This window comes from Melospiza georgiana, chromosome 2 (assembly GCF_028018845.1).
Source record: "Melospiza georgiana isolate bMelGeo1 chromosome 2, bMelGeo1.pri, whole genome shotgun sequence".
In the NCBI taxonomy this organism is placed as follows: domain Eukaryota; kingdom Metazoa; phylum Chordata; class Aves; order Passeriformes; family Passerellidae; genus Melospiza; species Melospiza georgiana.
Window position 1 is genome coordinate 79,353,860 of NC_080431.1, and position 26,595 is coordinate 79,380,454.

The window sequence follows — 26,595 nt, forward strand, 5'->3', positions numbered from 1 at the left end:
CCTCCCTCTGCATTTACCTCTTTTTTGCATTACACTTGCTTCTGTCAGCACTTCTTCTGCTCTTTGTCTCCCTTTCCTTCCCTTCCCTAGCTTCTTCTTTCTGTCTTCAATATGCACTCCATTGTCTTTCTCTTACTTAATTCCTGTCAACCCGGCTCATACTTCTCACTGTCAAACAACAGAAGGAGTGTTTGTGTGGGAAGTTCTTGGTGCACCTGTGCATGGAGGCCAGGCCTGGCAGGTGTGGCAGTAGCCAGCACCGTGTGGCAGCTGCCCACATGCTCCTCTGTTGCAGTGCCTTGTCTGTGGTTGTTCTGTGGCCAAGGAATAGGGACAGCAGAGCACAAGCCTGTGCTTGCTCTGGTAAAGTGTTCAGTGCATCCCCAACTCCTACATGCAGAGTGGTGTCTGGGGCAGGATCCACCTGCCTTCCAGCCCTTGATCCACACAATACAGTTTATCTTTGCCAAAAACATTCTAAAATTACAATGTATGCTCAGAAGCTCTGCAGGCAATACAGATTTCCAAGAGGTTACAGTGTTCTGTTCATCAGTGGTTCTCATGAAGGGGTAGAGAGTCTCCTCATGAACGTCACTGATAACAGCAAGTAAGGAGGAATTGCTGACAGCCCCCAGTGCTGCACAGCCCTTCAGATGGTGTAGGAGCCTCGGGGGGTAGGACGGTCAGGACGGACGGAGACGAGAGATCTCTGATGCCAGCTCGTGGAACTTGTGGTTTATTGCAGAGGGCCTGGGTGCAGGGCCCTGCTGGGAGCCGCCAGCCACAGCTCAGAGCAGGTCCGAGAGAAGAGAGGGGTAGAGAGGATGAGAGGGTAAGAGCGTAAGAGTGTAAGAGCATAAGGGAGTAAAAAAGCTAAGAGAGTAAAATGGGTAAGAGAGTAAAAGGGATAAGAGAGCGAGGTTCTTGTTACAATACAATAAATCTTCCTCTGTGTTGAATTTTCTAATTCTCACAAACTAATCTAGTACAATATACAAAGCTTACAGCATTTACATAATGTAATGATTATAAAAATCATTACATGACTATACTGTGTTACAGGTTAAACCCTGAAAACTACTCTTTGGACGCCTTCTGCTGAGGTAGTAGGGTCTGCTCTGACTTTTGAACTTGTCTGCAAGCAGAGGGCATTGTTTCATCAGAAGGGGATTACCTTCAGCTGGCTACACTATTGTTTTCTAGTTGTTCAGTAACGAATGTATCTTAAAGTTTGCTTTCATTTCAATCTCGCTTATAGTTTCTATATGCTCATAATCTTTTGCTAGACAATCATATTTGTAGGGCTTTCCTGTTTCATCTTCCCCAACAAGATGAGCCTTGACAGGTTGGAGGGATAGGCAGAGAGGAACATCCTGAAATTCATCACAGGCGAATGCAGGATTGTACCTGAGTGGAAAAATAACCTTGTGCACCAGGACAGGCTGGGGGCAGACCTGCTGGTGAGCAGCTCTTCAGAGAAGGACCTGGGGGTCCTGGTGGACAAGAAGTTCCCCATGAGCCAGCAATGTGTCCCGGAGGCCAAGAAGCCAGAGGTGTCCTGGGATGCATCAGGAAGGGCATTGCCAGCAGGGCAAGGGAGGTGGATCCAGGTTCTTCACTGCAATGCCAAGCACAAGGACAAGAGGCCAAGGGCAGAAAATGATGGACAGGAAGTTCCACCTGAATCTAAGGTCAGAGCTTTGCATTGTGATTGACTGTGCACTGGAACAGATTGCCCAAAGAAATTGTGGAGTCTATTGGGAGATATCCCAGAACCATCTGGATACAATTGTGTGCCACGTGCTCTAGGATGACTCTGCTTGAGCAGGGACGTTGGAGCAGTGACCACCAGAGGTCCCTTCTTGGCTGGCCCATCCCATGATTCTGTCCTGCATAACAAACACCTGTGCACAGCACAGGCCTGCTCAGGGCACTCCAGGTGCTTCCCACCCTGCACATTCCCATGCTAACATCCAAGCTTCCCAGAGCCTAAACACAGGGCCCCACACAGCAGCCAAGCCTGTTCAACATCACTGACTCCTCAAATCCTGTGTCTTCTGCAAGGCTCCCCATGCACTGCCTTGCCCTCTGCTCGCCCCAGGGAACTGGAGACCCTTGGCATGGACACATCAGGCACAGCCTCCTCTCTGCTGGAGTGCTGCTGCTGCTGCTGCTGCTGCAGGTGGCAGGATGTGGGCTTCCTACAACGCAGCCCAATCTCTTTGCTTCTTTCTACAACTTCTTTTGAGGAATCTGGGGTCTTCCCTGAATCTTCTCTAGGCAGCCTGGGGAAATGAATGCAATGGGACACACTCAGAGCTGCAGCAGAGGATTTGGGAGGAGCTGCAGCCATTGCTGCTCTCCTCTGCTGACAGGACACAGGGGAACATCTTCACTGCAAAGCCCTTCAGAGCCCTGGGCACTGGCATCACTCCATGTCCTGTACGGGCCAGCCTCACCCTGCTGTGCACACAGCCCAGCACGGATGGGCAGAGGCGCTGCCAGAGCTCTGTGCCCAAACTCAGGGCACGCAAACTACGAGTGCCTCTTCCTGCCTACAGGGATTGCCCACTGCCTTGGGCAGGTGAGCAAGGCTGGGTGGACACAGAAAGCAGAGGACATGGTTTTCTCCAGCTTTGTCCATTTGTGTTGTGCTGCTCTTTTGCAGACTGCTGCAATAAAGAGAAAAAGATTATATCTGCTCTTCTCTGGCACAGAGAAGGTTAGGGTGTATCAGCACATCCTGTGGGGCATACACTTCTCCTCAGAAATCTCTCTGAGATGAAGTGTTTCTCCAAAAGGATAATCCCAGTGCAGATGCAAAGGCAGCCTGTTCTCTCCTTGAGATCCCTCTCTGCAGTTAGAGAAGAACAGCTACAGAGCTCTTCTCTGCCAGGCTCCAAGAGACACCAGCTCTGCAGGTCAGCAGCTTCTCCCATACCTGGACAACACATCAGGCCTGACTGGGAGAGGCAGAGATTCCCCATTGCAGCTTGCAGGTCTGGCAATCTGTGAGTGTGAGGGAGGCTAGGGAGGAGACAAACAGCGGGACACAGACACACAAACATGCATTCCTGAGATCTCCTTGTCTTCTGTCCTGGGTTGACTATATGATGCTTTTATCCCCAGTCGTCTCATTCTGTTTATGTTGAATAATAAGTTTTGCACCTTTAAGAGTGTTCCAGAGAGTGAAGGGGGGAGAGAAGAAGCGCGCAGTTTGTTTTCAGACTCTGCACTCCTCCTCCACATTCCTACTCCTGGACTGTGCTGTCTGCGGATGGGCAGACAGTGGGACAGAGCTCTTCTTTTGCTTCTTAGTTAGTGTTAGCTAGCTGAGGCAAAGAAGTTCCCTGGACTGTTTTTTTTTTCCTTTTTCTTTGGACCTCTTCAAACTGCTCTGGCCTGAACACCCAGGAGAGCACCAGCAGCTGCAGCTGTGGCCCACGGGGCCAGGCCTGGCCTGCGACAATTCCAGCACCGGAGGGACTGATCAGAGACTGAGTGAGCTGAGCTGCAACGCGAGGATGGGGTTTTCTCAGTTTGTCATCTCTTTTAGAGTGGCAAGGGGTGTCATTGTTTGATATTGTTTTGGTTTTATCGTTTAATAAACAGGTTTTTTCCACCTTTCTCCAAGGAGGTCTTTTTACCTCCCGGACCAGTTGGGAGGGGAGGGGCCGATTGGATCTGCTTTTCCCACCAGAGCTCCTTAGGGGGATTCTTCCCCAAATTTGCTGTAAACCTGGACAAATACATGAATTGGTGCCCAACGCGCGGCTGCAAAACTAGAAAAAAGCTCTATTAATTGTGTGTTTGTTGTTGTTAAAGCAGTTAGTAGCCATGCTGCTTGAATCTCTGATGTCTCTGGATGTGAAAGCCTTTGTGTGGCTCTGTGCTCTAGACGTTTTTGAGGTTTTAATACCTTTCTGTCACTTGGATTATTGTCCATAACAAGTAATTTTTACGGTAGGGGGTACGGATTGGAATAGCTGTTGTGCTGGCCTTGGTGATAATGAGTTATAAAGCGTTAGCAAAGATACTGGCGTCTGTTTACAATATGTATGGTTTATGTATGGTTTATGGTTTCTTCATCCTACCCTGCATCCCAATTCCAGTAGTACATGTTGGGAATTTATTAGTAATTACACTCAGTCTGTTAGAGGAGGAGCCGAGAATAAGACTTTCCAGCCTTCCCTTTCCTTCTTCTCCTTTGGATCAGTTATGTCACTTTTTGAGAATGTTCAGTTTCCCCTGAATGTTAAAGAGACCATCTTTCTGGTATTTAATTTGGTAAGCTTCCTCTATATGGTCTGCAGCTTCTCTAGAATGAGGGCTGAGATATCCAGAGGAGCTGGTGAGACCCCTGACCCAAGAAGCAGATGCAGGCATGAAAAATCCTGAGTGGTGTGGAGAATGGGAAAATATAGGCCAAACCCTGAAGGAATTTTCTGATCCTGTAGACTGGGATTTTCCATGGGAACAAATTCAGAACCCAGCTGAAGTGGGGAAATACCTAAAAGAGAAGTGCCATGACGATTCTAAGGGGAAAAGGCTAATTGCAATAAGCTGGGCCCTGGCCTATGCTTATCGCACTTTGTTAGATAGTGTAGGGCAGCAAACAGAGGCAGGGGGGCAGGGAGATAAATCAGCTATCCCAGTCACTCAAGCTGTAGCCAACAGCCCAGGCTCGAAGCCAGCAGCCAAACCAGATAGTGAGCCTAAGCCAGCATCTAAACCCATGGCTGTTGCTACCAGTGGGAAATGCACGGAAAAAACTAATCGACCAGTGGATGATGATGATGATGATGGTGATACAGGAGAAGGAACCTCGATGCCTCCTGACATAAAATCAGGAGTCAAAGCAGCAGGTGCAAGATCAGACGCAAATATTGAGTCTTATCCCCTGAAGGACCTTCGTGGCCTAAGGAAGGATTACACCCGACGACCTGATGAATCCATAATTAGTTGGCTGGTCTGTCTCTGGGATGCTGCAGGCGAAGCTGCAATTCTACATGACACTGAAGCGAGGCATTTGGGATCCCTGTCACAGGATCCTGCCATAGACCAAGGAATGATGAGAGGGGCTAACCCTCACAGCCTCTGGGAACGGGTCCTAAGAAGTGTAGCAGAAAGACACCTGTGTGCAGACGATCTCTATATGCAGCAAACTCAGTGGAAAACCATAGAACAAGGGGTTCAACGCTTGAGGGAAATGGCAGTGCCTGAGATTATCTTCTCAGATGATGGAAACACTGTAAATCCAGACTTGGTACCATGCACATCTGTGATGTGGAGAAAACTTGTACAACTTGGGCCATGAGAATACGCTTCTGCTTTAGCCATAATGAAGAGGGATGAGAGGGATGAGACTGTGCTTGACATGGCAAGGAAGCTCCGAGCATATGCAGATGCTGTGCGTGGCTCAACACATGCCAGAATTGCAGCAGTAGAAACACGTCTACAGAATTTAGAGGATAAGATAGAGGAGAATCATAAGAAGCTCAGAGAGGAGATTAAAGAAGACCTTCTCCAAATCTCGGCAGTACAGATCAGAGGTTCTGGTATCCAAGGCAGACGTCTCCCAGGTGTTGAGAGATGGTACACCCCACGAAATGAGCTGTGGTTTTACCTGTGTGATTGTGGAGAAAACATGGGGAGGTGGGATGGAAAACCTACTGCTGTTCTGGCATGACGGGTGCGTGAATTGAAGGAAGCCACCAGAAGGAAAGCAGCACCAGTTGCCTGTAGCCGAATTGCCAGGTATGATGATGATGACATGTCCGATACCCTTAAAGGAACATCCAAGACATATGCCCAGGGAAAGAAGGATAACCAGGCTTAGAAGGGCCCTGCCTCTAGCCAGGTAGAGGCCAGGGAAAATTGTGTTTTCTGGTCTGTGTGGATTCGTTGGCCTGGCACATCGGAACCACAAGAGTACAAAGCTTTGGTTGATACTAGTGTGCAATGTATATTAATTCCGTTGAGACATGTGGGGACAGAGTCTGTCTCCATTGCCGGTGTGACAGGGGGATCCCAGGATTTCACTTTGGTGGGAGCTGATGTGAGCCTGACTGGGTATGAATAGAAGAAACATCCTATCGTGACTGGGGCCCAGAGGCCCCATGTATTTTGGGCATAGACTACCTTCGAAGTGGGTACTTCAAAGACCCAAAGGGACTCAGATGGGCATTTGGAATACCTGCTGTAGGGACAGAAGGTATCAAGCAGTTGAACAACTTGCCTGGACTGTCAGAAAACCCATCTGCAGTAGGACTCCTGAAGGTAGAAGAGCAACAAGTGCCAATTGCCACCTCAACAGTGCACCGCCGACAATACTGAACGAATTGAGATGCTGTGATCCCCATCCACAAAATGATTCGTGAGCTGGAGAGCCAAGGGGTGGTCAGCAAGACCCATTCACCCTTCAACAGTCCCATTTGACCTGTGCGTAAATCTGAAGGAGAATGGAGATTGACAGTGGACTATTGTGCATTGAATGAAGTGACTCCACCCCTGAGCGCTGCTGTGCCGGACATGCTGGAACTCCAGTAGGAGGTGGAGTCCAAGGCAGCAAGGTGGTATGGCACTATGGACATTGCCAAGGCATTTTTCTCCATTCCTCTGGCAGCAGAATGCAGGCATCAGTTTGCTTTCACCTGGAGAGGCGTGCAGTACACCTGGAATCGACTGTCCCAGGGGTGGAAGCACAGCCCCACCATCTGCCATTCACTGATCCAGGCTGCACTGGAAAAGGGTGAGGCTCCAGAACACCTGCAATATATTGATGACATCATTGTGTGGGGGAAGACAGCAGCAGAGGTGTTCAAGAAAGGGGAGAAAATCATCCAGATTGTCCTAAAAGCTGGCTTTGCCATCAAGAAGAGCAAAGTCAAGGGACCTGCTCAAGAGATCCAGTTTCGGGGAATTAAGTGGCAAGACGGACGGCGTCAGATTCCCACCAATGTCATCAACAAGATCACAGCAATGTCTCCACCAACCAGCAAGAAAGAAACACAAGCTTTCTTAGGCGCCATAGGTTTTTGGAGGATGCATATTCCTGAATACAATCAGATCATGAGTCCTCTCTACCTGGTCACCCGTAAGAAGAACACTTTCCACTGAGGCCCTGAGCAGCAAAAAGCCTTTGCACAGATCAAGCAGGAGATTGCTCATACAGTAGCCCTTGGCCCAGTCAGGACAGGACCAGAGGTGAAGAATGTGCTCTACTCTGCAGCTGGGAGCCATGGCTTGTCCTGGAGCCTTTGGCAGAAGGTGCCTGGGGAGACTCGATGCCGACCGCTGGGATTTTGGACTCGAAGCTACAGAGGGTCTGAAGCCAACTACACTCCAGCAGAGAAAGAAATCTTGGCTGCCTTTGAAGGAGTCCAGGCTGCCTCAGAGGTAATAGGCACTGAAGCACAACTCCTCCTGGCACCCCGACTACCAGTATTGGGGTGGATGTTCAAAGCAAAAGTTCCCTCTACACACCATGCCACCAATGCTACATGCCCGTATTGGAAAACTGAATCAGCCTGGGATTCTGGAAATAATTACAAACTGGCTGGAAGGTGAAAACTTTGGTCTCACTGATGAAGGGGAACAAGAAGTGACACAGGCTGAAGAAGCTCCACCATACAATCAACTGCCAGCAGAAGATATATGATACGCTCTCTTTACTGATGGTTCTTGCCGCATTGTGGGAATGCACCGGAAGTGGAAAGCAGCTGTATGGAGCCCCACATGACAGGTGGCAGAGGCCACTGAAGGAGAAGGTGGATCAAGCCAACTTGCTGAACTCAAAGCTGTTCAACTGGCCCTGGACATTGCTGAAAGAGAGATGTGGCCAAAGCTCTACCTCGACACTGACTCATGGATGGTAGCCAACGCTCTGTGGGGATGGCTGGAGAGGTGGAAAGAGGCTAACTGGCAGCGTAGAGGAAAACCAATTTGGGCTGCTGAAGAGTGGAAAGACATGGCTACCAGGGTAGGGAAACTGCCTGTGAAGGTCTGCCATGTAGATGCCCATGTTCCCAAGAGTAGAGCTAATGAGGAGCACCAAAACAATGAGCAAGTAGACCAGGCCGCAAAGATAGAGGTGTCAAAGATAGACTTAGATTGGCAACATAAAGGAGAGTTATTCCTACCTCGATGGGCCCATGATGCCTCAGGCCATCAGGGCAGGGATGCCACCTATAAGTGGGCACGAGACCGAGGGGTGGATTTAACCATGGACAGTATTTCTCAGGTTATCCATGACTGTGAGACGTGCGCTGCCATCAAGAAGGTCAAGCAAGTGAAGCCCCTGTGGTATGGTGGGCGGTGGTCCAAGTACAAGTATGGGGAGGCCTGGCAGATTGACTACATCACACTGCCCCAGACACGCCAGGGCAAGCACTATGTGCTGACCATGGTGGAAGCCACCACTGGATGGTTGGAAACCCACCCTGTGTCCTATGCTACGGCCCGGAACACCATCCTGGGCCTTGAAAAGCAAGTTCTGTGGAGCCATTCTGAGAGGATTGAGTCAGACAACGGGACTCATTTCAAGAACAGCCTTATCAACACCTGGGCTAGGGAACATGGCATTGAGTGGGTGTACCATATCCCCTACCATGCACCAGCTGCAGGTAAAGTGGAGAGGTACAACAGACTGTTGAAAACCACATTGAAAGCATTAGGTGGGGGATCTTTCAAAAACTGGGAGCAGCATCTGGCAAAAGCCACCTGGTTAGTTAACACCCGAGGCTCTACTAACCGAGAGGGCCCTGCCCAATCTGAGCCTTTGCAGAGAGTAGATGGAGACAAAGTCCCAGTGGTACATGTCAGAGGTTTATTAGGGAAGACAGTTTGGATTAATCCTGCCTCGAATACAGACAAAACCATTCATGGGGTTGTTTTCGCTCAGGGACCAGGTTGCACATGGTGGATAATGCAAAAAGATGGAAGAACATGATGTGTACCTCAGGGAGATCTGATTGTTGCATAAAACCTGTGTAAATATCACTGTTTGCTGAATGTTATTACCATTGTCTGTGCATAGATGTATAATGGATGTATCATGTATGTACTTGTAGAGTAAGAATTTATATTAGTTTTAGTAGTAAGCAGATGATACGGGGATAAGGGGTGGAATGCCCTGGGTTGACTATATGATGCTTTTATCCCCAGTCGTCTCATTCTGTTTATGTTGAATAATAAGTTTTGCACCTTTAAGAGTGTTACAGAGAGTGAAGGGGGGAGAGAAGAAGCGCGCAGTTTGTTTTCAGACACTGCACTCATCCTCCACATTCCTGCTCCTGGCTCTGTTGTCTGTGGATGGGCAGACAGCGGGACAGAGCTCTTCTTTTGCTTCTTAGTTAGTGTTAGCTAGCTGAGGCAAAGAAGTTCCCTGGACTTTTTTTTTTCCTTTTTCTTTGGACCTCTTCAAACTGCTCTGGAAAGAACACCCAGGAGAGCACCGGCAGCTGCAGCTGTGGCCCACCGGGCCGGGCCTGGCCTGCGACAATTCCAGCACCGGAGGGACTGATCAGAGACTGAGTGAGCTGAGCTGCAACCCGAGGACGGGGTTTTCTCAGTTTGTCATCTCTTTTAGAGTGGCAAGGGGTCTCATTGTTTGATATTGTTTTGGTTTTATTGTTTAATAAACAGGTATTTTTCCACCTTTCTGCAAGGAGGTATTTTTTCCTCCCGGACCAGTTGGGGGGGGGAGGGAACGATTGGATCTGCTTTTCCCACCAGAGGTCCTTAGGGGGATTCTTCCACAAATTTGCTCTACACCTGGACATCTTCCCATCAATTTCTGCCACTGTGTGCATTCCTGCGCACACACTCAGGCTGCCCCACAGCCCCATCCTGCTCCGTGGTAGCTCTGAACTCTGGCACCTACTGAAGTCCCCCCTACTCTTGCCCAGCCACGCTCGCACACAGCAGGAAGCCAGAGGAGCAGAGCACAAGCAGCTCATGACTGCCTGCAGGTGTCATTGCCCACCGTTGCTGGGCAGCCAAGAGCCTTGGTGACATTTCAGACTGCCGCTGCCTCCCCTGCCCACCCACAGAGAGACGCAGCTCTTGCTCTGCACCTCTCCTCTTTGCACACCTCTGCGTCTGTGCTGGCACCAGGGGCAGGTGCCTGGAAGGAGGGCGCCTTTCTCCATGGATTTCCACCAGTTCCTTGTGGCCATGCTGCTCCCTGTGGGTAAGTGGGCATTTCCTTGGTCCTGATCAGCTGCACTGGAGCTGCTGCTGCATCCTCAGCTCTGCTCCCAGTTGCTGGCACTGCCCCTTTCCAACGATTCCAGGGCAGGGGTGTGCAATGAACTAGGTGAATATTTTCACCGCATAAGGATTCAGGAAACCCTGCAAAGCTACAATTTAGATTTTCCTGCCCCATTTTATTATTTCTCTTCCGAGTACCCAAGACATTACTTCTCAAAAGAGATTCACTGTTGGATTAAAAGGGCATTGTTTTGGGGTCTTTCCATACTATGTATATTTTTTTAGAGAGGCATTACATTTGCCCATTGATTTCTGACATCCTGGTGCGATTCCTTCCCATGGCATACTTCAAGGATGTGTATTTTTATCCTCTTCAATGTATTTCACTCCCCACCTTTCATCTCCTGTCTCTCCAGGCTGGGCCCTTCAGCAGTCACCAGATTCAGTTGTCCGACTGGGAGACACCGTCACTCTGCAATGTTCTGCATCAGCAAACAATTACATACACATGTACTGGTACAAGTTACCCATGGAGAAGGATGCCAGAATGCAGCCGGTTGTGTATTCAATGGAAGGCAGCAAAGCAGATATTGAGAAGGAATTCCAAAATCGCTTCCAGAGTAATGGGACTAGGAACAACCATTTAGCTGTGCAGATCCAGCATGCCCTACTCAATGACACAGGCACATATTTCTGTGCTGAACAAGATCCACAGTGAGTCAAAGGCTGGTGCAGCACAGCACAAACCTTTCCAGGCAAGCAGGGATCTGCCTCCAGCACACACTGAGCCCTGTTTGAGTAAACTCCTTTTTTACTTGCCCCCCAGCTCTTCATAAAAACATAATATAACTGCCTGTCTCTCTTTCTGTCCACCAATCTGATCATCAATCTGTCTTTAGCTTGGTCTCTAGCTACTGTTCTATTCTTTCCCATCTCTGAATCACTTTCTCTCTCTCAGTTTTTCTTGTCCTCACAGTCTGACCTCATTTATCTCCCATTCAGATTGTTTCTGACTTTTCTCTTTTTGAGTCATTCTCTCTGTCCCCCTGACTTTTCGTCTCTGTCCTCTCACACCTAATCCCCTCCTAGTTCCTCTTCCCTTCCTCCTCCATCTCTCCTTCCTTACAATCTGTTACATCAAATCATGGCCAGGGAAGCAGGATGTGGAATAGTTCACACAGCACGTTCCCTCTCCACCAGCTGGAAAGGCAAAGCCCACTGGTCCTTGGCCCCACTGGCCTGCAGGGAATCGACACACAGCCCAAGAATCACCCATACCCTGTGACCTGAACAATCTGATGTCTGAAAATTGTCCCTGCCCACAGCAGGAGGCTGCCTAGGTGAGCCATGGAATGTCCCTGGTGACCAGGACAAGGACCAGCAGGAAGAAGTCCAAGTGGAATTTTCAGCAGGGCTTGTTGGTGTTTTTGAGCATCTTGTCTGGCCCATCCACTCCATCTCCTGCTGCTTGCTGAAAGTCACGAGGGCTGCCCTGACTGGCTTATTCCTCTTTATCTACAGTTCAAAAAGAGGGCAAGGGCCCCAGGGAATCCTCACCTGAATGCTCAAAATGCATCAAGAACAGCTGCGGGGAATTCCTTGCTGGAGTGTGAAGCACAGGCTTAGTCATGGGAGCTGCAGCCCATGCCACAGCAGTGGGGACATGGAGATGCTGTCTGGTGCTCAGGTCCTTGTGGTTAAAGCCCAGTCAGCTGCTGGGTGTTACAGGCACTCCCTCACTACCCCCTTGCCCTGGTGGGATGGGAAAAAGGGCAGAAATGACAGGTTGAGATCCAAATACAGCAATAATAGGAAAAAATAGCGAGGAAAAGACACAGAAATAAAAGTCAAGTAAATCCATGGGATACACAATATTGTCACTGAGCACCCAGTGTCCTGGTGCCCAGCCCATCCTCAGCAGGGACAGGCAGTAGCTGGCCAGGTCCCCTCCTTGTCCATGCAGAACATCAGGCTGAATGGGAGGCAATGTCCTTTTGGCCAGTTTGGGTCCGCTGTCCTGGAAATGCTCCCTTCCAGCTGCTTGTGCATCTGCTCTCTGGCAGAGCATGAGACACTGGAAAGTCCTGGATTTGGGGTAAGCAGTGCTTAACTACAGCTGACACTCTGTTAACACCATTATTCTCAGAGTGAATTGAGAACACAGCACTGTTCCACAGTCTCCACTCCTTGATCCTGTCTTAGCGCTTGCATACGGTTTTCCTCAGAACTTCCATGCAAATTTCCCCTTCGGTCAAACACTGAATTGGATGACACCTCAGGAGCCTTCTGCTTCCCAGCATTACGAGACAGAAGTTTCACCAGGTATTCTCACATTTTCCACTTGTTTCTCCTTCCCTATTGACCAGCAGAGCTCTAGGTACAGGGAGGAGAAGGATGAGGGAAATGTACTGCCAGCAGACCTCGTCAGAATGGCCTGTCACTCCTTCCCTGTGTCCCTTTCACCCTTTGCCATGGTCGCAGATGTTGTTCATCCCTGTGCTCATTGGGTTCCCCAGTTATCCCATTCAGATTTTGTCCCATGCAGCAGAGGACATGTGGATTTTCTTGAAGAGCACAAACACCTGAGGCTGCAGTGGAGAGGCTGCAGTGGCCTGGGTGTCCTCAGCCTATGAACAGAGCAGCACAGAGGTGTCCATGGCAGAGCATGAGTGAATGCAATTGCACTGCACAGCTGCTTTCTACACCCCAGGGCTCTCACGGCCTGAATCCCAGGGGCAGCCTCCACACCCCACTGGAGGACAAGCTCAGTCCTGCCAAAAAAGCAAATCTCCTTGTAGAGGCCAATTGTCAGGGCAGAGGGGACAATGACACAGATGCTCTCTGTCATTGCCCAGGGTTCCCAGCCAGCCAATGCCTCCTGTCATTTCTTGGCCAGCCCCACCCCGAGATGTCTCACCCTCACTCACTGCTCCCTCTGCACAAACCTTTGGGCAGCTCCAAGAGGCAGCTTGCTGACAGGGCAGGGGCTCTCCCACCATGGTTCCCTGCTGTTTCTTTGTGGCCATGCTGGCCCCTCTGGGTAAGTGACCTCAACCCAGCCCTGAGCACCTCCACTCATCCCACTGCTGCTCTCCCAGCTGTGGAGCCACTCCTGGCACTGCTTCATCCTGCAGAGCTTTCTGCATGGAGGATGAGCAGGGATTGTGGGGGCAATGGGAATGCCTGAATCTTCTGCAATGGCCATCTATTTGTCATTCTTTGTGCAGCCCATAGATGGTTCCTGGGTGTGGACACAAACAGCCCAGGAATGCACCTTGCCTATTGAGGAGAGATTGGAAATTCACCTGCTGATCTGAAGAGCTGTGCCATGCATGAATCCGCTCCCTTGGCTGCCCAATCCCTTCTCACTCTTTTCCTACTATACCACAGTGCCTAGTTGAAATTTTCCCATTTTTTTCCTCTTCTTCACTGATTCTACTTTTCCTTTCCAGTTTTAGCCCTGGAACAGTCTCCAGACATGGTGATCAAAGAAGGCCAGTCCGTGAATCTGGAATGCTCCCAGAAGAAATCTTCCAACAGAGTTATGTACTGGTACCTGCTGCCTTCAGAGAAGAATTCCAGTCTGACCCAGTTGGTTTATGCATATGAAGGTGCCACTGCAGTGGTGGAGAAGGGTTTTGAGAGCCATTTCAAGAGCAGCAAGATAAAAGGAGACAGTATCACCCTCTCAATAGAACATGCCTTTCTCAATGACTCTGGCACATACTACTGTGCTGAGAGTGAACACAGTGGTGAGACTGCTGAGGGAGCTGAGCACAAACCTGCCCCTGCACAAACAGGACCTGCTTTCCACTTGTGGCAGCTGCACGAGGCAGGGTGATCACTGCTCACTCCTTAGCTGCTCTGCTTCCTGGCCTTGCCTTCTTCCTCTTCTCAGATGCTGACAGTTTATTTCTCCAGCCTTCTCTCCTTGCTACTCCAGGCCTCCCTCGGCATTTGAGTCTTATTTAAACTACACTTGCTTCTGTCAGCTCTTCTTCTTGTCTTTTTGTCTCCCCTTCCCTTCCCTTCCCTTCCCTTCCCTTCCCTTCCCTTCCCTTCCCTTCCCTTCCCTTCCCTTCCCTTCCCTTCCCTTCCCTTCCCTTCCCTTCCCTTCCCTTCCCTTCCCTTCCCTTCCCTTCCCTTCCCTTCCCTTCCCTTCCCTTCCCTTCCCTTCCCTTCCCTTCCCTTCCCTTCCCTTCCCTTCCCTTCCCTTCCCTTCCCTTCCCTTCCCTTCCCTTCCCTTCCCTTCCCTTCCCTTCCCTTCCCTTCCCTTCCCTTCCCTTCCCTTCCCTTCCCTTCCCTTCCCTTCCCTTCCCTTCCCTTCCCTTCCCTTCCCTTCCCTTCCCTTCCCTTCCCTTCCCTTCCCTTCCCTTCCCTTCCCTTCCCTTCCCTTCCCTTCCCTTCCCTTCCCTTCCCTTCCTTCTTCTTTCTGTCTTCAATCTGCACTCCATTGTCTTCCTCTTAATTAACTCCTGTCAACCCTGCTCATAATTCTCAGTGTCAAACGGAAGGAGTGTTTGTGTGGGAAGTTCTTGGTGCCCCTGTGCATGAAGGCAAGGCCTGGCAGGTGTGGCAGTAGCCAGCACCGTGTGGCAGCTGCCCACATGCTCCTCTGTTGCAGCGCCTTCTCTGTGGTTGTTCTGTGGCCAAGGAATAGGAACAGCAGAGCACAAGCCTGTGCTTGCTCTGGTAAAGTGTTCAGTGGATCCCTAATTCCTCCATGCAGAGTGGTGTCTGGGGCAGGATCCACCTGCCTTCCAGCCCTTCATCCACATAATACATTTTATCTTCGGCAAATGTAGGATAAAAATTACAGGTTACATTAGCAAGCTGAGCAGATAACAGAAATTTCCCACAGTTTACAATGTTCTATAGACCAGTGACTCAGATGAAGGGTAGAGAGTGTCCTTATCAAGTTCCCTGATAACACCAAGTTAGGAGGAGTTTCTGATAGCTGAGAAGGCTGTACAGCCTTTCAGATGGGCCTTGACCGGTTGGAGGGATGGACAGAGAGGAACATTCTCAAATTCAGCAAAGACAAATGCAGGCTTCGTCCCTTGGCGATTAATTGCTCCATGCAGCAGCATAGGGAAGCACTGACCATCAGCTCTTCAGAGCATTTCCTGGGGTCCTGGTGGAAGAGAAGCTCTCTGTGAGCCAGCAATGTGTCCTGATGTCCAACAAGCCAGTGGTGTTCTGGATGCATTAGGAAGAGCATTGCTGCCAGGGCAAGGGAAGTGAGGCTGCACTCTGCCCTGGTGAGGCACATCTGCAGTGAGGTGTCCTGCTCTGGCCTCTTTGGTGCATAAGAGACATGGATCTCCTGGAAAATGTCCAGGACAGGAGATGAAAGGTGATTAGTAGAGTGGAGCATCTCTTTAGGGAACAAAGGCTGAGGGAGCTGGGTCTCTTCTGCCTTGAGAAGAAAACACCAAGTGGCCACCTCATCAATGTCAACAAGGATCTGAAGGCAGGGTTCCTACAGGTAGATCCAGATTCTTCACTGTGATGCCAAGTACGAGGACAAGAGGCAGAAAATGCTGCATTGGAAGTTCCACCTTAATCTGTGACCTGAGCTTAGCTCTGGTGAAGACTTTGCAAAGGAGCAGGTGGCTTAAAGCGGTTGTGGTGCCTCTGTCTGCAGATATTCCAGAACCATGTAGAGACAGTCATGCCCCATGTGCTCTGGGATGACTCTGCTTGAGCAGGGAGGTTGGAGCAGTGACCCCCTGAGGTCCCTTCTTGTCTGGGCCATCCCATGATTCTGTCCTGCATAACACAAACCCGAGCCCAGCACAGGCCTGCTCAGGGCTCTCCGTATGTTAAACAGGGCCAGGAGGGAGACCAGCTCCTTTAAAAAGGCCTTTATTAAAGACAGCTCTGGGTGGGGAACCCGAGGGGTCGCGCACACCGCCACTGCTCCCACTGGACGACGCTGAGGAGGAGGAGTGCAGCTTTGTCTTTCAGCAGAGCTGGGGCTTCCATCCTCAGGAGAGTCATTAGGAAGGCAATATTGGCTCGTAGACCAGGGGTATCCTCCAAGCTGGGTACCATCAAAATTATGGTGACAGGACGGAATCTGGCTCTGGTCAAGAGTGGGTGATTTAGTGTGGTTCCGGTGGGTTAAAGTCAAAGTTTATGTGCTGGTTTGTTGTTTGGAGAGGGTTCATAGCGTTCCCACAGCCTCTCCTTTGAATTCAGTCCGGGTGCAAGGCCTCCTGGGAGCAGGGGCGCAGGGAAGTGGGTCCCGATGGGAATGGCTAATAATCCCGGGTGAGACGGAAAGGGGTACAAACACAGAGTATGACGGGGAGAGATACAAATACAGGGTAAAATAGTAAAATTTAACAGCAGCAAATAAAGGCAAGTCTTAGAATAATAATATTCAATGTTTAACAGGAGACTAAGATGCTGTACAAATAGAGAGTATGATGAGGAGAGATAGAAATGCACAGTAAAACAGTAACATTTAACAACAGTAACTAAAGGCAAGTCTTAGAATTCTAATATTCAATGTTTAACAACAGACCAACAATTCAAATTAAGACCTTATCAACTTCATTAACATCAACTACCAACTACTACTCTGAAAAAGAACTCTCATCTCCAGGATTTCATTATTCACAATAAAGGTGGTTCCCACCCTGCAGATTACCACGATAACGTCCCATTTCCAAGAGCCTAAACACAGGGCCCCACACAGCAGCCATGCCTGTTCAACATCACTGACTCCTCAAATCCTGTGTCTTCTGCAAGGCTCCCCATGCACTGCCCTGCCCTCTGCTCACTCCAGGGAACTGGAGACCCTTGGCATGGACACATCAGGCACAGCCTCCTCTCTGCTGGAATGCTGCTGCTGCTGCTGCTGCTGCAGGTGGCAGGATTTGGGCTTCCTACAAGGCAGCCCAATCTCTTTACTTCTTTCTACACCTTTTTTGAGGAATCTGGGGTCTTCCGTAAATCTTCTCTAGGCAGCCTGGGGAAATGAATGCAATGGGACACACTCAGAGCTGCAGCAGAGGATTTGGGAGGAGCTGCAGGCATTGCTGCTCTCCTCTGCTGACAGGACACAGGGGAACATCTTCACTGCAAAGCCCTTCCGAGCCCTGGGCACTGGCATCACTCCATGTCCTGTACGGGCCAGCCTCACCCTGCTGTGCACACAGCCCAGCACGGATGGGCAGAGGCGCTGCCAGAGCTCTGTGCCCAAACTCAGGGCACGCAAACTACGAGTGCCTCTTCCTGCCTACAGGGATTTTCCACTGCCTTGGGAAGGGGAACAAGGCTGGGTGGACACAGAGAGCAGAGGACATGGGTTTCTCCAGCTTTGTCCATTTGTGTCGTGCTGCTCTTTTGCAGACTGCTGCAATAAAGAGACAAGGATTATATCTGCTCTTCTCTGGCACAGAGATGGTCAGGGTGCATCAGCACATCCTGTGGGGCACACCTTTCTCCTCAGAAATCTCTCTGAGATGAAGAGGGTCTCAAAGGATAATCCCAGTGCAGAAGCAAAGGCGGCCTGTTCTCTCCTTGAGATCCCTCTCGGGAGTTAGAGAAGAACAGCTACAGAACTCTTCTCTGCCAGGCTCCAAGAGACACCAGCTCTGCAGGTCAGCAGCCTCTCCCATACCTGGACAATACATCAGGCCTGACTGGGAGAAGCAGAGATTCCCCATTGCAGCTTGCAGGTCTGGCAATCTGTGAGTGTGAGGAACGCTAGGGAGGAGACAAACAGCGGGACACAGACACACAAACATGCATTCCTGAGATCTCCTTGTCTTCCCATCAATTTCTGCCACTGTGTGCATTCCTGCGCACACACTCAGGCTGCCCCACAGCCCCATCCTGCTCCGTGGTAGCTCTGAACTCTGGCACCTACTGAAGTCCCCCCTACCCTTGCCCAGCCACGCTCGCACACAGCAGGAAGCCAGAGGAGCAGAGCACAAGCAGCTCATGACTGCCTGCAGGTGTCATTGCCCACCGTTGCTGGGCAGCCAAGAGCCTTGGTGACATTTCAGACTGCCGCTGCCTCCCCTGCCCACCCACAGAGAGACGCAGCTCTTGCTCTGCACCTCTCCTCTTTGCACACCTCTGCGTCTGTGCTGGCACCAGGGGCAGGTGCCTGGAAGGAGGGCGCCTTTCTCCATGGATTTCCACCAGTTCCTTGTGGCCATGCTGCTCCCTGTGGGTAAGTGGGCATTTCCTTGGTCCTGATCAGCTGCACTGGAGCTGCTGCTGCATCCTCAGCTCTGCTCCCAGTTGCTGGCACTGCTCCTTCCCAAGGATTCCAGGGCAGGGGTGGGCAATGAAGCAGGTGAACATTTTCACCACATATTTAATCAGGTAACCCTGCAAAGCTACATTTTTATTTCCTGCCCCATTTTAATATTTCCGTTGAGAGTACCAAAATCATTATTTCTCAAAACAGATGTACTGTTCTATTTGAAGTTGGTTTGCTTGGGGTTTTTGGAACCTATGTGTCTTTTTCAGTGAAGCTGGGCACTGTCCCATTACTTTCTGACATCCTGGTGGCATTCCATGCCATGAGATACTTTAAGGATGTGTATTTTTATCCTCTTCAATGCCTTTCACTCCCCACCTTTCATCTCCTGTCTCTCCAGGCTGGGCCCTTCAACAATCACCAGATACAGTTGTCCGGCTGGGAGACACCATCACTCTGGAATGTTCTGGATTGGGGAATGCAGTCAAGACCATGTACTGGTACAAGTTACCCAAGGAGAAGGATGCCGGAATGCAGCTGGTTGTATTTTCAGTGGAAGGTGGCAAAGCAGATATTGAGAAGGAATTCCAAAATCGCTTCCAGAGTAGCGGGACTAGGAACAACCATTTAGCTGTGCAGATCCAGCATGCCCTACTCAATGACACAGGCACATATTTCTGTGCTGAACAAGATCCACAGTGAGTCAAAGGCTGGTGCAGCACAGCACAAACCTTTCCAGGCAAGCAGGGATCTGCCACCAGCACACACCGAGCCCTGAGCTTTAGAGGACCCTGCTTTCTTACTTGCCCCCCAGCTTTTCAGATAAAACATGATATGACAGTCTGTCTGTCCATCTGTCCATCTATCTGTCCATCGGTCAGTCTTTAGCTTGGTGTCTAGCTGCTTTTCTATACTTTCCCATTCCCGAAGTGCCTTTTCACTCTCAATTCTTCTTGTCCTCTCTGTCTCTACTCCTTTCTCTGCCATTCAGATTGTTTCCCACTTCGCTCTTTTCATGTCTTTCAGTGTGTCTCCCTGGCTTTTCCTCTCTGTCCTCTCACACCTAGTTTCTTCTGATTTCCACTTCCCTTCCTCCTCCATCTCGCCTTCCTTACAATCTGTTACATCAATTCATGGCCAGGGAAGCAGGATGTGGAATAGTTCACACAGCACTTTCCCTCTCCACCAGCTGGAAAGGCAAAGCCCACTGATCCTTGGCCCCAGTGGCCAGCAGGGAATTGACACACAGCCCAAGATACACCCATACCCTGTGACCTGAACAATCTGATGTCTGAGAATTGCCCCTGCCCACAGCAGGAGGCTGCCCAGGTGAGCCATGGAATGTCCCTGGTGACCAGGACAAGGACCAGGAGGAAGAAGCCCAAGAGGAGTTTTCAGCAGGGCTTGTTGCTTGTTGGCCCAAGCATCTTGTCTGGCCCATCCCCTTCATCTCCTGCTGCTTACTGAAAGTCACGAGGGCTGCCCTGACTGGCTTATTCCTCTTTATCTCCAGTTTAAAAAGCAGGCAAGGTCCCAGGGGAATCCTCACCTAAATGCTCATAATGCATCAAGAACAGCTGCGGGGAATTCCTTGCTGGAGCGTGAAGCACAGGCTTGGTCAGGGGAGCTGCAGCTCATGCCATAGCAGTGGGGACATGGAGATGCTGTCTGGTGCTCAGGTCCTTGTGGTGAAAGCCCAGTCAGCTGCTGGGTGTTACAGGCACTCCCTCAATACCCCCTTGACCTGGTGGGATGGGAAAAAGGGCAGAAATGACAGGTTGAGATCCAAACACAGCAATAATAGGAGTAAATAACAAGGAAAACACACAGAAATAAAAGGCAAGTAAATTCATGGGATACACAACATTGTCACTCAGCACCGGCTCACGTGGTGCTGAGCCCATCCTGGGGCAGGGAGAGGCAGCAGCTGGCCAGGTCCCCTCTGTTTCCATGCCGAACATCAGGCTGAATGGGAGGCAATGTCCTTTAGGCCAGATTGGGTCAGCTCTCTCAGAAATGCTCCCTTCCAGCTGCTTGTGCAGCTGCTCTCTGTCAGAGCATGAGACACTGGAAAGTCCTGGATTTGGGGTAAGCAGTGCTTAACTACAGCTGACATTCTGTTAACAGCATTATTCTCAGAGTGAATTGAGACCACAGCACTGTGCCACAGTCTCCACTGCTTGATCCTGCCTTAGCACTTGCCTACAGTTTTCCTCAGGATTTTCACTGAAATTTGTCCTTCATTGAAACACTGAATTGTTTTGGAATATTACCGGGATATCACACCATAAAAGAATTCGGTAACATCTCACAAGCCTTCTCCTTCCCTTCTCCTTCAGTCTCTTATGGGACAGGAGGTCTACCAGGGATCCTAGCCCTTTTCCACTTGTTTCCTCTTTCCCTATTGTCAGGCAGAGGTTAGGCACAGGGAGAAGAAGCATGAGGGAAATGTACTGCCAGCAGACTTCGTGAGAATGGCCTGTCACTCCTTCCCTGTGTCCCTTTCGCCCCTTGCCAATGTTCTTCCAGATGTTGTTTATCCCTCTGCTCATTGGGTTCCCCAGCTATCCCATGAGGATTTTGTCCCATGCAGCAGAGGACATGTGGATTTTCTGCAGAGCAGAAACACCTGAGGCTGCAGTGGAGAGGCTGCAGTGGCCTGGGTGTCCTCAGCCTGTGAGCAGAGCAGCACAGAGGTGTCCCTGGCAGAGCATGAGTGAATGCAATTGCACTGCACAGCTGCTTTCTACACCCCAGGGCTCTCACTGCCTGAATCCCAGGGGCAGCCTCCACACCCCACTGGAGGACAAGTTCAGTCCTGCCAAAAAAGCAAATCTCCTTGTAGAGGCGAATTGTCAGGGCAGAGGGGACAATGACACAGATGCTCTCTGTCATTGCCCAGGGTTCCCAGCCAGCCAATGCCTCCTGTCATTTCTTGGCCAGCCCCACCCCGAGATGTCTCACCCTCACTCACTGCTCCCTCTGCACAAACCTTTGGGCAGCTCCAAGAGGCAGCTTGCTGACAGGGCAGGGGCTCTCCCGCCATGGTTCCCTGCTGTTTCTTTGTGGCCATGCTGGCCCCTCTGGGTAAGTGAACTCAACCCAGCCCTGAGCACCTCCACTCATCCCGCTGCTGCTCTCCCAGCTGTGGAGCCACTCCTGGCACTGCTGCATCCTGCAGAGCTTTCTGCAGGGAGGATCAGCAGGGAATGTGGGGGCAATGGGAATGCCTGAATCTTCTGCAATGGCCATCTATTTGTCATTCTTTGTGCAGCCTGTAGATGGTTCCTGGTTTTGGATACAAACAGCCCAGGAATGTGCCCTGCCTATTGAGGAGAGATTGGAAATTCACCTGCTGATCTGAAGAGCTGTGCCATGCATGGAACTGTTCCCTTGGCTGCCCAATCCCTTCTCACCCTTTCCCTACCATCTCACAGTGCCTACTTGACTTCTTATTTCATTTTTTCCTCTTCCTCACTGCTTCTACTTTTCCTTTCCAGTGTTAGCCCTGGAACAGTCTCCAGACATGGTGATCAAAGAAGGCCAATCCGTGAATCTGGAATGCTCCCAGAAGAAATCCTCTAACACAGCTATGTACTGGTTCATGCTGCCTTCAGAGAAGAATTCCAGTCTGACTCTACTGGCATCTGCAATACAGGGTGGTAATGCAGCAGTGGAGAAGGGTTTTGAGAGCCATTTCAAGAGCAGCAAGATAAAAGGAGACAGTATCACCCTCTCAATAGAACATGCCTTTCTCAATGACTCTGGCACATACTACTGTGCTGAGGGCGAGCACAGTGGTGAGACTGCTGAGGGAGCTGAGCACAAACCTGTCCCTGCGCAAACAGGACCTGCTTTCCACTTGTGGCAGCTGCACGAGGCAGGGTGATCACTTCTCATTTGCTGCTCCTCTTCTCAGATGCTGACAGTTTATTTCTCCAGCCTTCTCTCCTTGCTACTCCAGGTCTCCCTCGGCATTTAAGTCTTATTTGCGCTACACTTGCTTCTGTCAGCCCTTCTTCTTCTCTCTGTCTCCCTTCCCTTCCCTTGCTTCTTTCTGTCTTCAATCTGCACTCCATTGTCTTCCTCTTACTCAACTCCTGTCAACCCTGCACATAATTCTCAGTGTCAAACAGAAGGAGTGTTTGTGTGGGAAATTCTTGGTGCACCTGTGCATGAAGGCAAGGCCTGGCAGGTGTGGCAGTAGCCAGCACCGTGTGGCAGCTGCCCACATGCTCCTCTGTTCCAGCGCCTTCTCTGTGGTTGTTCTGTGGCCAAGGAGTAGGAACAGCAGAGCACAAGCCTGTGCTTGCTCTGGTAAAGTGTTCAGTGGATCCCTAAGTCCCTAATGTAGAGTGGTGTCTGGGGCAGGATCCACCTGCCTTCCAGCACTTGATCCACATACAGTTTATCTTCAGCAAATATTGGATAAAAATTACAGGTTACATTAGCAAGCTGAGCAGATAACAGAAATTTCTCACAGGATACAGTGTTCTGTAGACCAGTGACTCAGATGAAGGGTAGAGAGTGTCCTTATCAAGTTCCCTGATAACACCAAGTTAGGAGGAGTTTCTGATAGCTGAGAAGGCTTTGCAGCCCTTCAGATGGGCCTTGAACGCTTGGAGGGATGGGCAGAGGGGGATATTCTGCAATTCAGGAAAAGCAAATGCAGGATTTTATGTGTGTGGAAAATACCTTATGAACCAGCCCAGGCTGGGGGCTGATCTGATGGTGAACAGCTCTTCAGAAAAGGACCTGGGGTTCCTGCTGGACAAGAAGCTCTCTGTGAGTCAGCAATTTGTCCTGGTTGCGACGAAGTCAGTGTTGTCCTGGGATGCATTAGGAAGAGCAATGCCAGCAGGAGGAAGGAGGTGAGGCTGCACTCAGCCCTGGTGAGGCACATCTGCAGTGCTGTGTCCTGTTCTGGGCTCTTTGGGGCCAAAGAGACATGGAGCTCCAGGAGAAAGTCCAGAACAGGAGATGAAATGTGTTTAGTAGAGTGGGGCATCTCTTCGGATAACAAAGTCTGAGGGAGCTGGGCATGTTCTGCCTTGAGAAGAAACAATTCAGTGGCCACCTCATCAATGTCTACAAGTATTTGTAGGAAGGGTTCCTAGAGGTGGATCCAGGTTCCTCACAGCGATGCCAAGCACGAGGAGAAGAAGCCAAAGGCAGAAAATTAGGCACTGGTAGTTCCACCACAATCTGTGATAAGAACTCTGCACATTTGAAGACTCTGCAATGCAGCAGATTGGTCAAAGGTGTTGTGGAGCCTCTCTCTCTGCAGATATCCCAGAATCATCTGGATACAGCTATATGCCATGGTCTCTGGGATGACTCTGCTGGAGCAGTGACGTTGGAGCAGTGACGCCCTTAGGTCCCTTCCAGGCTGGCCCATCCCGTGATTCTGTCCAGCATAACACACACCCGTGCACAGCACAGGCCTGCTCAGGACAATCCAGGTCGTTCCCACCCTGCACATTCCCATGGTAACATCCAAGCTTCCCAGAGCCTAAACACAGGGCCCCACACAGCAGCCAAGCCTGTTCAACATCACTGACTCCTCAAATCCTGTGTCTTCTGCAAGGCTCCCCATGCACTGCCCTGCCCTCTGCTCACCCCAGGGAACTGGAGACCCTTGGCATGGACACATCAGGCACAGCCTCCTCTCTGCTGGAATGCTGCTGCTGCTGCTGCTGCTGCTCCTGTTGCATGTGGCAGGATGTGGGGTTCCTACAAGGCAGCCCAATCTCTTTACTTCTTTCTACACCTTTTTTGAGGAATCTGGGGTCTTCCCTGAATCTTCTCTAGGCAGCCTGGGGAAATGAATGCAATGGGACACACTCAGAGCTGCAGCAGAGGATTTGGGAGGAGCTGCAGCCATTGCTGCTCTCCTCTGCTGACAGGACACAGGGGAACATCTTCACTGCAAAGCCCTTCAGAGCCCTGGGCACTGGCATCACTCCATGTCCTGTACGGGCCAGCCTCACCCTGCTGTGCACACAGCCCAGCACGGATGGGCAGAGGCGCTGCCAGAGCTCTGTGCCCAAACTCAGGGCACACAAACTACGAGTGTCCCTTCCTGCCTACAGGGATTTTCCACTGCCTTGGGCAGGTGAGCAAGGCTGGGTGGACATAGAGAGCAGAGGACATGGTTTTCTCCAGCTTTGCCCATTTGTGTCCTGCTGCTCTTTTGCAGACTGCTGCAATAAAGATACAAGGATTCTATCTGTTCTTCTCTGGCACAGAGAAGGTCAGGGTGTATCAGCACATCGTGTGGGGCACACCCTTCTCCTCAGAAATCTCTCCAAAGTGAAGTGTCTCAAAGCATAATCCCAGTGCAGAAGCAAAGGCAGCCTGTTCTCTCCTTGAGATCCCCCTAGGGAGTTAGAGAAGAACAGCTACAAAACTCTTCTCTGCCAGGCTCCAAGAGACACCAGTTCTGCAGGTCGACATCTCCTCCCGTACCTAGACAACACGTCAGGCCTGACTGGGAGAAGCAGAGATTCCCCAATGCAGCTTGCAGGGCTGGCAATCTGTGAGTGTGAGGGAGTCTAGGGAGGAGACAAACAGCGGGACACAGACACACAAACATGCATTCCTGAGATCTCCTTGTCTTCCCATCAATTTCTGCCACTTTGTGCATTCCTGTGCACACACTCAGGCTGCCCCACAGCCCCATCCTGCTCCGTGGTAGCTCTGAACTCTGGCACCTACTGAAGTCCCCCCTACTCTTGCCCAGCCACGCTCACACACAGCAGGAAGCCAGAGGAGCAGAGCACAAGCAGCTCATGACTGCCTGCAGGTGTCATTGCCCACCGTTGCTGGGCAGCCAAGAGCCTTGGTGACATTTCAGACTGCCGCTGCCTCCCGTGCCCACCCACAGAGAGACGCATCTCTTGCTCTGCACCTCTCCTCTTTGCACACCTCTGTGTCTGTCCTGGCACCAGGGGCAGGTGCCTGGAAGGAGGGGGCTTTTCTCCATGGATTTCCACCAGTTCCTTGTGGCCATGCTGCTCCCTGTGGGTAAGTGGGCATTCCCTTGGTCCTGATCAGCTGCACTGGAGCTGCTGCTGCATCCTCAGCTCTGCTCCCAGTTGCTGGCACTGCCCCTTCCCAAGGATTCCAGGGCAGGGATGGGCAATGAACCAGGTAAAAATTTTCACCGCATACTTCATCAGGTAACCCTGCAAAGCTAAATTTTTTTTTCCTGCCCCATTTTAATATTTTACTTGATAGTACCAAAATCATTATTTCTCAAAGCAGATTTGCTGTTCTGTTTGAAGTTGGTTTGCTTGGTGTTTTTGGAAGCTATGTGTCTTTTTCAGAGAAGCTGGGCACTGTCCCATTGCTTTCAGATATCCTGATGCCATTCCATCCCATGAGATAATTTAACAATTTTTATTATTGTCTTCAATGCATTTCACTCCCCACCTTTCATCTCCTGTCTCTCCAGGCTGGGCCCTTCAGCAATCACCAGATACAGTTGTCCGGGTGGGAGACACCATCACTCTGCAATGTTCTGCATCAGGGAAAACTTTTGTAAACATGTACTGGTACAAGTTACCCAAGGAGAAGGATGCCGGAATGCAGCTGGTTGTGTATTCAGTGGAAGGTGGCAAAGCAGATATTGAGAAGGAATTCCAAAATCGCTTCCAGAGTAAGGGGACTAGGAACAACCATTTAGCTGTGCAGATCCAGCATGCCCTACTCAACGACACAGGCACATATTTCTGTGCTGAACAAGATCCACAGTGAGTCAAAGGCTGATGCAGCACAGCACAAACCTTTCCAGGCAAGCAGGGATCTGCCTCCAGCACACACTGAGCCCTGTGCTTGAGAGGACCGATATTTCTTACTTTCCCCCAGCTCTTCCGATAAAAAGTGGTATGACAGTCTGTCTTTCCATCTCTCCATCTACCTCTCCATCGGTATGTGTTATGTTTTGATCTCTAGCTGCTTTTCTAATCTTTCTCATCTGTGTATCACCTTCTCACTCTGCTTTCTTCTTCTCCTCACTGTCTCCACTCCTTTCTCTGCCATTCAGATTGTTTCTCACTTTGCTCTTTTCATGTCTTTTTGTGTGTCTCCCTGAATTGTACTCTCTGTCCTCTTATACCTAGTTTCTTCCTATTTCCTCTTCCCTTCCTCATCCATCT

The 26,595-nt window shown here is 50.4% G+C and overlaps 2 protein-coding genes across 2 annotated transcripts; both read left to right on the plus strand.

The window, feature by feature from the left end:
• Positions 1 to 13,209: 13,209 nt before the first annotated feature.
• Positions 13,210 to 19,138, plus strand: LOC131096897 (uncharacterized). The gene is made up of 3 exons (XM_058045538.1): positions 13,210 to 13,252; positions 13,665 to 13,964; positions 18,837 to 19,138. The coding sequence occupies exons 1-3, from the start codon at positions 13,210 to 13,212 to the stop codon at positions 19,136 to 19,138; spliced, it is 645 nt and encodes a 214-aa protein (XP_057901521.1).
• Positions 19,139 to 21,480: 2,342 nt separating this feature from the next.
• On the plus strand, positions 21,481 to 26,194 carry LOC131096898 (uncharacterized). The gene is made up of 3 exons (XM_058045540.1): positions 21,481 to 21,523; positions 21,937 to 22,236; positions 25,893 to 26,194. Exons 1-3 carry the CDS (start codon positions 21,481 to 21,483, stop codon positions 26,192 to 26,194), a joined length of 645 nt encoding a protein of 214 aa, XP_057901523.1.
• Positions 26,195 to 26,595: the final 401 nt, after the last annotated feature.